Source organism: Pecten maximus, chromosome 13 (assembly GCF_902652985.1).
Source record: "Pecten maximus chromosome 13, xPecMax1.1, whole genome shotgun sequence".
Lineage (NCBI taxonomy): Eukaryota > Metazoa > Mollusca > Bivalvia > Pectinida > Pectinidae > Pecten > Pecten maximus.
This window is the reverse complement of record NC_047027.1, coordinates 13,088,246-13,105,449: the sequence shown is the minus strand read 5'-3', so window position 1 is coordinate 13,105,449 and position 17,204 is coordinate 13,088,246. Positions and strand designations below refer to the sequence as shown.

Sequence of the window (17,204 nt, the reverse complement as noted above, 5' to 3'; positions counted from 1 at the left end):
CTGATGGTCTGAGAGTTGAATAACACAGGGTATTGTGGTAGAAAGGACTATAATATCTTAGACAAGTTCTAAAGCTTCAGGGATGTTGGGTCAAGGTCATGGTCAAGGTCACTGTTACTATTTTTAGCAGGGTTCAGTAGAGGATATGTATTTCACTACGTTGCTTGTTTCTCTATAACTTTTGAGTTTACAATGTGACCTGGCAGTTTGCTGCGTATGGTTCAAATATTGGCCGACTCCAAATTCTGTGTCGATGTTTATAAGCAAACACCATGCTTCGATCATTTTAGTACCAATATCATATTTATTATTTATTCTATGAAATAACTGAGAAATTGTTGTTATAAATATAATATTGCAATTTAATGTGAATAGAATTATTGAATGAAATGCAGGAACGTTTTTCTGATTTGTTGTCATGGAGAAAGTGGACAAGTTTAACAGTTTTAAGCAATTTTCTTCATTTGCTCCATAGGATTTTTGACCTCATAAAACCTTAAATACTGTATTGACCGTGCTTTCCAATTTCTTGGAATGTTCTTTCATGCGGAAAAGGTTGTGTGTGTTCAAAGATTCAAGATGAATATACGAACATTTCATCATTTTAGTAACTTTTTTTATTTGTTACCTCAACAAAATGTTATTAACAATAAAGAAGTTTTGGTCACCTGTCAAATTTATGTCAAAATTCACTTCTCAAAATTGGGATCTTCTTCAAAAACAGGGAGGGTTGGTAAGTTTTCACTAATGTGGTGGTTTTGTTCTGATTTCAATTTCATATTTTTTTCTCATGGATTTACCAGTAACACATCTTGATGCACAGTTTGTTTTACAATCAAGTGTCAGTATGTAATTGTAAGTTTTTATTGGTCAATATAATGTAGTTTTACTCAGTAGTTGTCACAAAAGGTCTTGGACAAGCCTGACATAAGTGAACAGATTTCTTCAGCATTTTAGATTTTTAGCCCACCATTATCAGATTTCAGATGGAGGGCTATTCATTCTGTGCCGTGGTCCGCCCGTCTCTCTGTAAACAATTCTTATAATCGCTATTTCTCTGAAGGTACTAAAGGGATCTTTCTTAAATTTCATGTGTAAGTTCCTCTTGGTCCTTAGCTGTGCATATTTCATTTTGGACAGATCGGAAAACAACATGGTCGACTGGTAGCCATCTTGGATTTTGACAATTACAGATTACTCCTGCTATATCATGTTATATAAAGTTAATTTGAAATGTTTTGAAAGAAGAGTGAAAGAAGGGAAAAGAAGAGGGAAAAAAGTCTTTCATTTGACTGATATGGATCATATAATGGTGGGCACCATGATCCCTCTGGGACCTCTTTTTTTTTCTCATGTAATAAGAATGAATGAATGCTGCTTCTGAAGCCCTATATATAGTTTCCTAGCAATATTGTCTAAAGCAGCTGGATGCCCATTAGCTTTACACAAGCATCATATGGTACAGATGAAATAAAACACAAATCATGTACATGTTGATATACAATTTATCAAGCCACTCCTTGTTCCTGATTGGAGTTTAGAGTGAGGATTAAAACAGAGTGAAATATAACTTAATATTTGACGTGATGTTACAGGTTTTACACGAGACTGGTGACCAGGATATCTGTTACTACAACTTTGACTGTTCCCGGCCCCTCGGGGTACTTAGTGCCTTCAACAATGTATTCAGTAACATTGGCTACATCATGCTTGGGTGTCTGTTCCTATTACTGGTGTGGAGGAGGTGAGTAACATCATACTTATAGGGTCTGTTTTCCTCTAACTTGACTGGAAGAAGTGAATAAAACTGAGACTGGCTGATTAACACTGCAATTCTAACTTTTTTTCTTTTTTTTTTTAATAAAAGTGAAATTTTGGCTATTTTTTTTAACATTTTGGTGCATGAAACCAATATATTCAGACAGTAAATTGAATCAGTTTAGACATGCAATGCTGAATAACCAGATATTTTTATATAAATGAAATAATTTGGAGACGTATTAAATAGTAGTTTATGGTAAATGCATATGCAGGTATTTTTCTGAAATATAGCAACTTGGTTTATAGACAAAAATTGTAAATGTAGATATTTTTCTGTATATTTTCAGAGATTTGGTTTATAAAAAGGCAGTAGAGAGAAACCCTATGGTAGAAACAGTAAGTATTTAGCCCTGATTTAGGATGTTAAGCAGTGAGAACCCAAACAGTGACATGCTTGGAATTATGTATCGTACAGTACTGTACTTTAAATTGATTTAATGTAGAGAGAGGATAAGTACTGCAGTGGATATACACAGTTCACCAAGTCAGACATTTAATAAAGGTCAATTACCAGATCAAACATGCAAATGTATTGGGTAATCTGACAGAGCTTGTGTCATGCTTTTGACTGGATGCTTGGTTATCAATACATCGCTTTTTATTACATTTTAATTAATATGTAAGACATATATTGGCTATAGCATGAGTATGTATATTTCAGTTATGGACAAATTATATAAATATCCCAAATAATAAGAATTTCAATCTATTGTTCGAATACTGCAAAGTGTACTATAATTAGTACTTGTAAAAGCCATTTGTTGATGACAGAAGAAAGTTATCTGTTTTTTTTTCTCCAACAGAAATATGGCCTTCCACAACACAATGGTTTACTGTACGCGATGGGGCTGGCACTGTGTATGGAAGGCGTGATGAGTGCCTGCTACCATGTCTGTCCCAACTACTCTAACTTCCAGTTTGGTAAGTTCATGTAGGAAATTCAAACTTGTAGCAATATATAGGCCTATCATTATGAAAAATAATGATTTTTCTGTAAAATAATTGTCTGATCACAATGATTTAGATTAGTTAAAAGTATACAATCTTCTTCAGCTAATTATTTGTATGTTTCACTTATGTTAAATGTAGTCGCTAAACCCTAAATTCCTTGTGGTAAAATTTTTATCAGAGCATAAATTTAGATATAGACTCAGGTTATATGAAACTCTGGTTGAGTTAGTCTTGTGTTGGTTTTGTAGACACCTCGTTCATGTACATCATCGCCTGTCTGTGTGTGCTGCGGATTTATCAGAGTAGACATCCAGATATCAGCGCCAAGGCCCACACTTCCTACCTCGTAATGGCGTTTGTCATTTTCATAGCTGTTGTTGGTGTGGTGAGTATCATAAGGTTTGTTATAGCCTAAATACTTCAGATATAGCTGTTGTTGGTGTGGTGAGTATCGTAGGGTTTGTTATAGCCTCAATACTTCAGATATAGCTGTTGTTGGTGTCGTCAGTATCGTAGGGTTTGTTATAGCCTAAATACTTCAGATATAGCTGTTGTTAGTGTGGTGAGTATCGGAGGGTTTGTTATAGCCTCAATACTTCAGATATAGCTGTTGTTGGTGTCGTCAGTATCGTAGGGTTTGTTATAGCCTAAATACTTCAGATATAGCTGTTGTTGGTGTGGTGAGTATCGTAAGGTTTGTTATAGCCTCAATACTTCAGATATAGCTGTTGTTAGTGTGGTGAGTATCGGAGGGTTTGTTATAGCCTCAATACTTCAGATATAGCTGTTGTTGGTGTGGTGAGTATCGTAAGGTTTGTTATAGCCTCAATACTTCAGATATAGCTGTTGTTGGTGTGGTGAGTATCGGAGGGTTTGTTATAGCCTCAATACTTCAGATATTCCAGGAATTCATGTAATAGATGATCTCTCACTATCAACGTATCATCGGGCAGATTATCACTTTAACATTTTTTCAGGGATGTCATTCATCTTGATTCAGTGTGGTATATCAATGGTTAGGTATACAACCACAGGTGGTCAGGTGACACAGTAGTAACACATTTGTCTTTCACTTAGACTGCTAGAATTTTATTCCCCGCGATTGGACGTGAAAAGGTATGCGGTCATTTGCCGACGACTACGTAGGTTTTTCTCCAGGTGTTCTGGTTTTCTTTTTACAGTAAGGCCCTTGCCAGGCCAACAGGAATTATAAACAAATATGAAACTTACTTTGCATTTCTTGTAAAATAAATCAAGTTTACATATGGCTAGATTATTAGGTGTTGTAGATTGTAAGTTTGAGATAAGCACAATTTATGTACATTAAGTATTATTGATACAATAGGAAAAAGATGTGAATTTCTTGTGGTAATATTTGTCTTTATATAAGTAGAATACTAGATAGCTAGGATGTTGTAAGGAAACATATCCTGCCCGTCCTGGGGCTCAAACTATATTATAGTGACTGCTTTTTCCCATGCAGACAGCCTACCACTAGGATAAAGTAAATTGACCTATACTCTCCACTTTTACACTAATCCTTCACAAAGTCTTCACCCCAGAGACAAAATTGTTAACCCAGGTTCTTTAGGTCTCCATAGCCTATCCTCTCAAACACCTTGAGCTTACACTTTGCAATTAGCATTGAAAAATACCTGTCCCATGCTGGGACTCAAACTAGCAAATATTTTCTCTCTTAAGTTAATGCCACGGCTACCTCATGGCTAGTTTGCTCTCTGAGTAAATGTCACAGCTACCATAATTATAGTGGGGAAATCCCATCAGCTTAACCTGTTATTATGACCTTTACTATCCACTTATGCATACACAATGATAACCATATCCAAAATAATTGAAGAACATAGCACCTAGTTGTAAATTCAACTTTTGATACCTGTTCCTGTATGTACCAAAACTGTGAGTACATATGATGAAACCAACATTGTTGAACTGTTGTGATGAATTGTTCTACATTTCAGGTATATGGTACAAGTATTTTCTGGATCCTGTTCGCACTTGTTGACATGCTTGCCTCACTTCTCCTCAGTGTCTATATCTACTACATGGGTCGTTTTAAACTGAGTATGTTTTCTTTTTTTATCATTTGATATTACAACTGATATGAATTATTTATCTGTTGGATATACCACCCACTTTAGTATGGGGCACAGGGTATATAAACCACTTTGTCTGTGCACCTGTGCATGAGTACGTCCAACGCCGTCCATCCGTGATAAACTTGTGTACATGATATCTCATGAATACCTTGATGGAATTAGTACTGAAATAGAGCATCTCTTTACTTTCAGAGTTAACTCCCTAATTTTTTCCAAAAACGTGTATTTGATATGACTTGTCAGGTTATACAGTATCTAAAGGGGGGTTCTGTCTCAGAGACTATAGAGCTAAATAATAATGACACACCAAAACTATATTTCACATTTTTATTGTTTCCAAAACTAGTTGGGACTTTTTAACACTGAATCTAAATATAAGAAAAATGCTAAAAATAAAATTCCTTTGATTTGTAAGACTTAATACATAATTTAAATGTTATTTTTCAGACACAGGGATCATTACAAAGTTGTACTTATCCATACGGTACGAGTGTGGCCATTGTACTACACCAATGTATAAGGTCAGTTGACAAACATCACATCCGTATCTTAACGTCTTATTTAAAACAACTTACAGGTCACATGAGAATGAGTTCTACTTCTAATATTAGCAAATGCCTCATTTGTTTAGGATCTTAAATGTGTTTTCATTTTAGATTGAGGGTTTATAAATCGAGTATCAGAATTTTTATCATATTATGTTGTGCCATGTATGATTCATGATGTGACATCATTGTCTATATTATAATGTCACGATTAATCTGTTACTGGGACAGCTAATGTAACAGTGTATATTACATAAGTAACATAATACAAAAATATCACACGGGTAAATTCAATGGATAACAGGCAGATTATACCTAGTAAAAGTGAATAGCACCTTGTAGAATTTGAAATTAGTATTTTAAAGATAAATCAAAAAATAAATTTCCTCTAGAACATGGAAGTAATTTTAGGTTCTGATGGATGGTTTGATAATTAAAATGGACAGAAACACATGCTAACATGTCAAAATAAAATTACGAAATCTTATCAGATATTTTTTATGACAACAACTAAAAAAGTGTAATGTGTATTTTGAGATTTACTTTTTCAAAAATTCATAACGGTAGTCATGGATGTTGATGAGTAATTCATATTTAGATGTGCCAAAAATTCTTAGTGAAATTTTGTGACTTTTCATTCATCTAATTATAGATAAGTACATGTTTGAACATATTTGCAAAATTAATGTTGTCACATAAAATATTTACATGACATATATATTTGATTATGAATATATCTTATCTTTCAGGACAGACTTATAATACTCTTTATAGGGAATGTACTGAATTGGAGTTTGTAAGTATCTTAAACATAATATTGATTGAAAAAAATGTAATTATATCAAAGTCATATAGAATCAATAATATTCACATGACAAACGTATGGCCAGTTTTCATGGAAACAGCTCGAAAGGTGAAGAAAATAAATATTTAAGTTTCCACTCTCTGATCACTAGTTATAAGGTCACCAGAGGCAGTCTCAAGTGACCTATTCTAATGACCTTTGTCCAATTTCTGAATTCTGAACGACCTCAGAAATAAATCACCATAATTATGGTAATGACAGCTGATTGTCTAGAATAGCCAGACATACAGTGTAGTTACCAAGTGATTTGCTGAAATATTAGGTAGCAATGGCTCCCATATTACCAAATAGTTGCTAGTCCTCCATATTGGGAACAAAACTGCCGAAGTTTGACCATAATTTTTGACATAAATGGTCTTTGAATCTTCTATTGTATTCTAGTTGACCCAACAGAAAGAACAAATTGAACTATGCTACAGTTGTGGGATATATCCACAATTTTATGTGATGTATGCATGATGTTCACACAATACAATGAATGTGTGATTGTGCAGGCAAAGTGCATTTCTGGATTAGATTCTATTTCAAATGAATTTACCTGTTTGTTTACCTCTGGTAAGAAATTTACATTAGTCTAAAAATTCCATCACATTTCTTTGTTCTCTAAAATGCGGGGAAATACCACCACGGCTACTGTATGTACGTACTGTTCTATATATTAGACTCACGAACGTTGAATATGAGAACAATGATTCATACAAATATATAACAGTTATTATATCTGTATAAAGGTCTACTGAGATAATCAAAGCTAAAATTTAATACACAACATAAATTTTTGTAAATTGACATTGTAATCTATAATTATGTATGCATTATGTGCACACATGGTTTTTGGTGTGTTGTGTGTTCACATATCTGTGAATTAAAATTTTAGCTTTATCAAAATTTAAAATATATGGAGATTATAAATTTTGAACATGTTTGATTTTCCATTGATAATTTTAAAAGTTTGTTCACTGATGATGGTCATCGGTGATTGATACAGTACATGTATGTTAGAAGGATCAACTCTTGACAATTTGAACTTTAACATTACAGTGCCATATATGGAGCCGTGAATAAACCCTCCGACTTTGCCAGCTACTTGTTAGGGATATTTATAGTAAACCTTCTTCTCTATTGTCTCTTCTACATTATAATGAAGGTAAGTTCTACACGACAGTGCGTAAATCAATCTGATCATGTGACCGTGAATGATTGATGGGTGACAATGATATGCATTGAGACTAAATGTAATACCCTAGTATCAGAAAGGATGTGATGTTTTAGAATAATGTATTTTGGATAGCTATATACACCTTGTATATAATTGAGTTCTGTGTTTTAGTTGAGATATAAGGAGATACACTCTGTATATAATTGAGTTTTGTGTTTTGGTTGAGATATAAGGAGAAGATATACCCCGTATATAATTGAGTTTTGTGTTTTAGTTGAGATATATACTCTGTATATAATTGAGTTTTTTGTGTTTTAGTTGAGATATAAACTCGGTATATAATTGAGTTTTGTGTTTTAGTTGAGATATAAGGAGAAGATACACTCTGTATATAATTGAGTTTTGTGTTTTAGTTGAGATATAAGGAGATATACACCTTGTATATAATTGAGTTTTGTGTTTTAGTTGAGATATAAGGAGAAGATTCACCCTATAGCAGTCATGTGTATCCTAACAGCAGCAGTAGTGTGGGCCTTTGCTCTCTACTTTTTCTTCGCTCATCTAACATCCTGGCAGGTAAGAACTGATACGTTACTATTCAACAAAAATGTCACCTCAAAATCTATGTGACCTTGAGCCTTAAGTTTTTGACCTTGAGATTTGAGTCTGGGCTTTAAATGGAGTCCATGTGATTGAGATTTTCTCATCTAGAATTCACGGTTTAGGTAGTGGGGGAATAATTTATTTATCAATGAAAATAAAAGTCATGAGGTTAGGAAAACATTTTCCTGAGAAGCTAGCTGGAGTAAAAGGTGGAATAAAGCAAACATGATAGTTTGAAGGGATTAAAACCCTTTTACTTGATATGTATTGTAATCTTTGAACAGTAAAAGGTGGAATAAAGAAAACATGTTGGTTTGAAGAAGTGATCTCAGGTTTGAGATTAAAACCCTTTTACTTTGTACAGAAAAAAAATCATGTACTTTAATTTGAATGTATCAATTTTCACATTTCAAAAAAAAAATGGTAACTAATATTGATTTTTTTTTGTGTGTGAAGACTTTGCTTCTGAATATAGGTTATTGTGTCACAATTTTAGTTTCCAAACACAGTCCATTGTACATTGTTCTAAATAAAGGTCATAATGGGTTTCCAAGTACATGTATAGGTCATTGTATGTTTCCAAATAAAGGTCAATATATGTTTCCAAATATAGGTCATTGTATGTTCTAAATAAAGGTCAATATATGTTTCCAAATGTAGGTCATTTTATGTTTCCAAATAAAGGTCGATATATGTTTCCAAATATAGGTCATTGTATGTTCTAAATAAAGGTCAATATATGTTTCCAAATATAGGTCATTGTATGTTCTAAATAAAGGTCAATATATGTTTCCAAATGTAGGTCATTTTATGTTTCCAAATAAAGGTCAATATATGTTTCCAAATATAGGTCATTGTATGTTCTAAATAAAGGTCAATATATGTTTCCAAATGTAGGTCATTTTATGTTTCCAAATAAAGGTCAATATATGTTTCCAAATATAGGTCATTGTATGTTCTAAATAAAGGTCAATGTATGTTTCCAAATATAGGTCATTGTATGTTCTAAATAAAGGTCAATATATATATGTTTCCAAATAAAGTCATTTTATGTTTCCACATACAGAACATTGTAAGGATCTAAATACAGACCATTGGTACATTATTTATGTGATCTGCTCCATATGTTGTATTGATCTACATGTGTAATCTCGTCCTACAGCTGACTCCATCAAAGTCTAGGGAAGGTAACAAAGGCTGTATGTTGCTGGATTTCTATGATGCACACGATGTCTGGCATTTCTTGTCGGCCATCGCCATGTTTTTGTCATTTTTGGTAAGTAAATTTGGAGATGTGTTTGTCCTCTTTGCTAATTAAACAGAGATTTTTTATTAATATCCTTTTGGTAAGTAAACTGGGAAATGTGTTTGTCCTTTTTGGTAATTAAACAGAGATTTTTTTATTATCCTTTTGGTAAGTAAACTGGGAAATGTGTTTTTGGTAAGAAAACTAAGAGAGAAGTTTTTGTTCCTTTGGTAAGTAAACTGAGAGATGGGGTTTTCTGTTTTAATGTAATCAAGAGATATTTTAACATCCTCTTGTTCCTTTGTCTAGACTTGTAATGTTCCTTGATTTGGAGATTCTAGTATGCATTTAAACCACTCTCAATAATGATACAGTATAGAATCCAGCCTTTGGATGGCTGTCTCTATATTCAGATGAATGGACTAAAATATTGTAGTTATTTAGTTAGAAAAATGATGTTCAATGGATTTTTGTTTGTCTGTGATGTCCAATGGATTTTTGTTTGTCTGTGATGTTTGATGGATTTTTGTTTGTCTATTTAAGGTCCTTTTGACCTTGGATGATGACCTGTTCTCCACACGCAGGGACAGAATCACAGTATTCTGAAGATATCCCAATAACAACTGATGATGATGTCATCGATTGACAAAGTGATAGACATTCTCTGATAATACAGTATTACTCCTGCTGTGTCATATGTCATAATATCGGCATTTAAAAAAGTCGTAACAACTGTATAATATTTGAATATGCCTACAAAATAGTTGATATAAAGTGTTTATTTTGTGACGAATGTTGATATGAACAAAAAAATCTACATTGAATGATGACATTAAAGTCTTTCTACAGAAGTCAATGCCCCAGAAAATGTATATAAATAATGATGTATTAAACTGAATTTCCAATAATGCAAACTCATTTTAATCCAGAATAAAGTATTTATCTCCCAAATAATAAATATGCTGTATGAAGGTCTAAACTAGTCAAGCATTTATCCCACAGGACAACTCTAGTAAGCTCTATAACACTGTGGGTGTGTGAGAAAATGTGGTTTACCATATATGGTACTTTTGAATTAAATCACTTCCTACCATAGTTCTTGTTTGACAACCCTGAGTCCTTGAACTGGGTAGATATTTTACTGTCCAGGAGTATCACTAATGATAAATAATATTAATATAAAACAGTGAGAGTGCCTAAACTGAATTCCTGCTGTACATGCTTAAGTTGGTAAAACCTCAAAGTACTGTAAAACATATTCTTCATAATGCATATACTATTTACCTTGTTACTGTTTGAATTGTGTTATTGGACATGTGGACATTACTTAGAGATTTTTTTATTTGAAGGATTTTTGTATATGTCTGACTTGATGTATGATCCTTAGATGTGCTTTTCAGATCATTCCAAATACAAAATGTTGTTGAGCATTTTTGCAGTAAATATTGTGTCTGACAGAGGATATATATTGATGAAAATGCGTTTATAATTACATTGAATTTCAAATATGTTTAAAGACTTCATAAAATTTAATTTTGGAAAACATTTTTATTTACAACGCATTTCAGATGCATTTGCATGAGTGAATATGTATTTTGTTTATTTGAATGTTAAATACATTTGGATATGTATATACATTGTGTTTCAATTTCATGATACATTTGTATATTTGATGTTCAAACACATTTTGTATTCTTGAATAAAATTAGAATACATTTGAATGTTTGATTTTAAAAATGCACTGTATACGTATATTTGAATATGGAATACATTTATTTTATATATTGAGATTTAGAACGCATTTGTATATTTCAATATATCATACATTTAATTTCGTACGTTTGGATTTTTGATGCATATTCATGCGATATTAAGCTATATTGATATAAATTCTTTATTACAATTTTTACCAGTGAAAAATATCACATTTTCTTATTTGACCGATCAGAACACTGCTAACAAACTATAATGGGAGAAAAAATAGCTAACCTGTATATTTTGGTATAAAAATGTAGTAAAAAATATTTACCAGAATCTCCATTATGGCATTAATTCCAGATATATTTCACTCGTGTGCCTAATATTGCGCACTGGTAAAAACATCTGTATTAGCCCCACCTGAGAGATATATCTGAAAGTACTGAAGACACTGTTAAATATCCTCTATGTATACAGTACATGTCTCACTTTACGTCTAAGTACTGTAAAACTTTAAGGAAACTCAAGTATGGAAATAATATCTATATAATGTACTGTACATTCCAATGTTGTCTATTTTTGTTGTACGCAAAGTATCTGTGATATATATATGTGTTCACTTGGCCAAAAGAAGTTTATTGCTTAAAATATTTAACTGTATATTTACAATATTTCGTGGTACTAATATTTCACAGTTGCCCCTGTTAATCAAGTACTACATTGAAACGAGACCGGAACAAATATGGGGATGATATTTGATATAAATGATCATATTTCATGTTATTTTCATCACTGCGGTTCATATTTGGGGGCATATATTTATCCACATAAATATTATTTGCAAAATAAACAACTGATATACAACCCTATAATATGTATTTTTTCGCTAAACATGCATATGGAAGTTAGTTATCTCTTTTTCTCTTCAAATCCTTTATGGATCTCTCAGATTTCATGTTAACAGAAAAAGAGGAAAAATGAGAAAATTAGGAGAAACGATTTGATAATTTGATTCAATATTTGGCGCCAAGGACCTCTAGTCCGACCAATTGCTACAGTCATTGGATGATTCATAAGAGGTGACTAAATTTGGGATCTTACGGTTTATCATTCTAAACAACTTTCTTCTTCATTACGTCTCGTTTTGGGTTGTGTCTCCTGACCGAGACATACCAGAGTCTATAAACCCCTGCACAGTACTCAGCATTTTGGCAGTGGTCTTTCGTTGTCATTATGATATGATCAGGTGGTGTGTCCTGCTCGGTGTCTCCGCCGGAATGCTTCAATTGCACTAGAAAGTCGTCGCTGTCACAAGTTAACAAACACGAACATTCCACGGCATCCCACAAAACAATTGCACTCAAAATGTACTCAAAATGGACATGCATCCCGTACGCAGGGGAGACCATACTTATTAGCTGCGATAACGTACCTCAGGACGACGGACGGACAATTTCTGACAGATGGTCGTCGTCACGAGATCAGTGTAGGCAGGGTATGAATATCCGTTCTACATACTTATATGATCTAAGCTGTTGATAGGACGCTACAAAATACTAACCTAAGGGTAGTCAAATGCTAGTAACATCGTAAACGATAAGGAAGCTTATTTGGGGATATAGTACATTACCATTGACTTGACTTATGTCTCTGGTTCCGCTCGGGAACAAAGGGTCACAACAGTACTCCTCCAACTGACACGGTTTAGAGAGACCCTCTTCAGCTCGGCCCATGTCATACTGGCTGCCTTCATTTCCGCGTCTGTGCTCCTTCGCCAAATCTGCGTGGGTCTGCAAACTTTCCTTCTTCCTTGGGGGTTCCAGTCCAATGCTTGCCGAGTGACGTTTGCTATATTACCATTAGTAAGGATATATTGAGGTGCAGTATGACGGAGAAAGATATATACTATTTTAATAATATTTTCCAATTACGATGTGGATTTCTGAATTGTATTGTTTTCTATGTTGAAATGTTGTGGAATTTTATAATCATAATAAAAAAACTTCTAAACCATCGCAACAGTTAAAGTGTTTCCTATGTATAGTGATAATGCAGAATAATCCTTTCACAATAAAAAGGTAGATCTACTGGGTTTTTTGGGGTTTTTTTGTAATCTATATTTTATGATTTGTCTTTATCCTTGTGTAATTGCATGCTATGTACCTTAGATCAGAATGTACGCCTCCGCTTAAATTGAGATTACAATTATTAACTTTCAAAATTTCAGCTTTAAAACGAAAAGCATACATACTTTATATATTTTATCAGTATACTTCAAGGTATGAAGGCGGCCATTTTGAAATAAATGACTTTTGAATCAGTGTTGTATTTTTGTGTTATTGCTGTCCTGCAGGTAGATAGTAAGTATTATCTCCTGCCCCCATTGCATGATGGTGAGAGGCGTCTAAATTTGGGATCTTATTTTTACTTTCTATCTAAATGGGAATATTTTTCTTCTTCCTAATGTAATCAATGACAATGCCTCACTTTTGGCCGCCCATGAGCGGCTTGACTTTTTACTCAAATACACTCAAATATACTCAAATACACTCAAATACACATAAAATATACTCAAATACACAAAAATATACTCAAATACAAATGTATTTCACACACATAACCTTATTTTGTGCGTAACATGGTCATTAATATACGATCTTGGTGATTCTTACGAACTATGATAGGCCTGGGTCGGTTGGGATATTTAGGCTTTACCGAAATTGACTTGGAATTATCGAAACGTTAGGAAATGGGACTTAAATCAGCATTTTTTTCAGAGAACAGAGCCAAATATTTGTTCTGAAATGCTCAACTGTACATATGCAAAACATTAGGGGTTTATTTGACCGAGAAGTCGCGATTCGCGGCCCGATTGTCGTCAGAGTTGAATTACAGAAATGGCCGATAATGGACCCGAAATCGATATTTTCATAAGAGAATGGACTCAATATGGTATTCTTTGGTGTTCTTTGGTATGTTAATATGATAGCCAAGTTGTCAATATCCACAAAGCGAGTGTAGTCTACTGTAATCTCAATCACTGAGTGGATAGCATTACATATGAATATTACTGTAAAATACCTGTAGTATGAAGAGATATGTGACCAACATTAGAATGAATGATATCAAATTTAGATTATATCTCAAGAGCAATAGGTGGATTATTAGAATTGACTTCCAAATGAAATCAACATGTCCGTGTATCTTTAGCAGGATTTCATCATTGTTTAAAATCAGACTTAAAAAAGCATCAGAAATAATCATAAACCATCAGCTGTATAACAAGAGATTCCAGGGGATCTTGGCGTCCACCATTGAGATTGATCTCTTTTCTACTTTTCCCTTCTTTCCCCTATTACTTATTATTCATTTGATTATATTGGAAACCTACATTTGAAGTCTAAGATAGATCTTAAGAAAAACTTTTGGAAATGTATCAATAACAGATTAAACTGTTGAAACTGATGGTGGGCTGGCTGGCTTAAAGCCATTTTGTTTTCCTGATCAGACTAAAAGATAAATAGGAATTGTTGATGTACTTCCATCTGATGATGGCAAAAAATCTTTATTCCATATAGATTTTCATTTTTTGTATAAATAAATACTTAAAACATTTGACCTTTCTTTAAGTTTTAGGAAATACTACTTGTACCGAAGTGCGTTACTAGTGACAGTATGATGATTTATGGATATAATCTATTAACTAGTCCTTTAACATCAACTGATCTGATATTAGTTTTTTGGTTGCTTTTGGGTCCTTTGATCACTGTGTTAAGTCCCTGAGCATCATTCACGTATCCTAGGAACAAACAACTATTATTGGTTTTTGCTATACAGCATCCATCTCTTAATTTATTTTGAAAGATATTAATATCATGTATCTTTTGTGCAATCCTAAATCATGTTGTAAAGATCTTCATTATTTATACTTGTCATTTTCAGAAAGGTGTTTGTACTCTGTAGGATGATGCAGACATTGTTAGAAACATTTGAAAATTAATCCCCAAACACATTATTGTAATGATTTCCTTATAATACATGTATACTGCATTGCTTTCCATTTATTAAATGTCGAAAGGAAATGAAAATCTTCTGGAACATTTTCTTTAGGGTGGTTACGCAAAAACAATTGAAGTGATATAATACAACCAATATTATATGTAAGAATGTTGAAAGTCATATTGGTTTTGTGAGTGTAGGACAAAAGCCCCCCCGGACATTAGCCCCCCCGGACATTAGCCCCTAGGACAAAAGCCCCTCCGGACGAAAGCCCCCCCGGACATTAGCCCCCCCCCGGACAAAAGCCCCTTCTTTAGAAATTTAGCTGGTATACTTTATATAAATCTGTACTTTTGAAAAACAGAAACTATATATATATATATTGTTGTTTTTATCTCTGAAATTTGGAGAATAATTGTGTGGAAAATGAAGGTCATTGGTTCAATGTCAGTGTAGCATTATATGTCTGTGGTTAAACATCATAATTTATTTTTTCAAACTTTATATTATTAAGTAAGCTAAAAATTTCAGGAAAACTCTCAATGATGAACATATTGTTACTGATTACACGTAATTTTTGACTTCCTAATATACTGCAAATATTGATAATCAAAGAAATGCCTACAAAAGCAATAAACATTTGATCCCTATTTGCAGTGTCTCAAATTATAATATAATAAGTACCTAACCAAACATGTTGCTGTGCATTGTAATAAGAAAAGTTTAATTTTAGGAATGATTAAAATCAAAGAAACAATGAAGCCATTAATGATATATTTCTTTCCAGGAGAACACAACATCAATGAAAAACCTACCAAAAACCTGTGTAACAGCTTATTATTTATGTAACAGTTCAAGTAGTTGTTGTTGAAACCGGTTGTTTACATTGCCGAAGCCACTGATGACATATGTATATGTAGCAATTAAAAATCATAAAAAAAAATGTATCATTTTATGAAGGGGCTTTTGCCGAAGCCACTGATGACACATGTATATGTTGCAATTAAAAATCAATAAAAAAATAAATATCATTTTTTTTTTTATGAAGGGGCTTTTGTCCACTTTTTGATTAGTGTGAAGGGGCTTTTGTCCGGGGGGGCTTTTGTCCTAGGGGCTAATGTCCGGGGGGGCTAATGTCCGGGGGGGCTTTTGTCCGTACCTCTGGTTTTGTTGTATGACTTCAATTTATATTATTACCTTAACTTGGTGATGAGTAATTAGATTATGAACATTATAATATGGCCATGGTTTACATGATCAAGTTTCTGTGTGATATATTGTTTGGTTTTATTTACTGGACAATATTAATTTGCCACATTTTAGTTAGATTTTATAAATCACTCCACCCCCTCAACACTTTCACAGATATGGATGTTATTTCTAAAATATTTGTAGATCAATTTTTCACACCTTGGGAGATGATTGACACGCCTGTGTAACTTACACTAATTGACCAGTGTATTGAAAGATTCCCCCTAAGGCTATAACTGAACTGTCCAGGTAATGAAAGGGTGTCACACCTGTGTTAGCAGGTGGAGAGAGATGGGTGAGGGGGAGGGGGGTCCTATAACCTCCATTTTTTACCTGCGAGACATACTGAAGATTTAATTTCCTAAGACCTAATTAAATCAGATATAAAATGAATTATCTTAACCTGGTCATTTAACATCAGTATACAAACTCAAGTTTAAAGATGAGTATGAATTAAAAATATTGTATCAGGGACTCAGCTTGTTACTCTTCTTTTGCACCTCGCGCAATTAATATTAAGTTCATCAAATATTCCACAATTACATTAAAATATAACATAAGCAATGTTAAGAACATAATTATAAGCTTTCTACAATTATAGCACATTTTACCAAAATAAGAATATAGGTGATAAACTCATAATAAACCTTAATTTATATATAGTATACCACAATATCCAAAAATTTGTTAATATAAAAAAGAAACAAAAACAACATTAAACTGATAAAAGAGGCATAATACAAGCAAAATATTTCATATATAGATTCTATGGAGACCCTTAAACAGTTCAAGGAGAAATAAGTTAAGACCATCAGGTGTGGATTCATATGGGCTTCAAAATTTCAAAATTTACTCTGTGATGATATGATTGAATATTATGGTCCATAAGATGGTTTTACTTCTTATAAGGAAACCTCAAGGATTCTACTTCAAGTGTGCTAAACATGTA

General features: G+C 33.1%; 1 protein-coding gene across 1 annotated transcript in view; it reads left to right on the top strand.

Annotated features, from left to right (window-relative positions):
• Positions 1-13,326, top strand: part of LOC117340931 (SID1 transmembrane family member 1-like) — a 32,571-nt gene extending 19,245 nt beyond the window's left edge. The window contains exons 13-23 of the mRNA XM_033902714.1: positions 1,596-1,744; positions 2,109-2,157; positions 2,625-2,742; positions 3,021-3,157; positions 4,752-4,854; positions 5,337-5,410; positions 6,184-6,230; positions 7,341-7,446; positions 7,924-8,034; positions 9,224-9,337; positions 9,851-13,326. Coding sequence (XP_033758605.1) covers positions 1,596-1,744; positions 2,109-2,157; positions 2,625-2,742; positions 3,021-3,157; positions 4,752-4,854; positions 5,337-5,410; positions 6,184-6,230; positions 7,341-7,446; positions 7,924-8,034; positions 9,224-9,337; positions 9,851-9,913 — 1,071 coding nt within the window. The 3' untranslated portion in view covers positions 9,914-13,326. The remainder of the gene's footprint in view (positions 1-1,595; positions 1,745-2,108; positions 2,158-2,624; positions 2,743-3,020; positions 3,158-4,751; positions 4,855-5,336; positions 5,411-6,183; positions 6,231-7,340; positions 7,447-7,923; positions 8,035-9,223; positions 9,338-9,850) is intronic.
• The last annotated feature ends 3,878 nt before the right edge of the window (positions 13,327-17,204 follow it).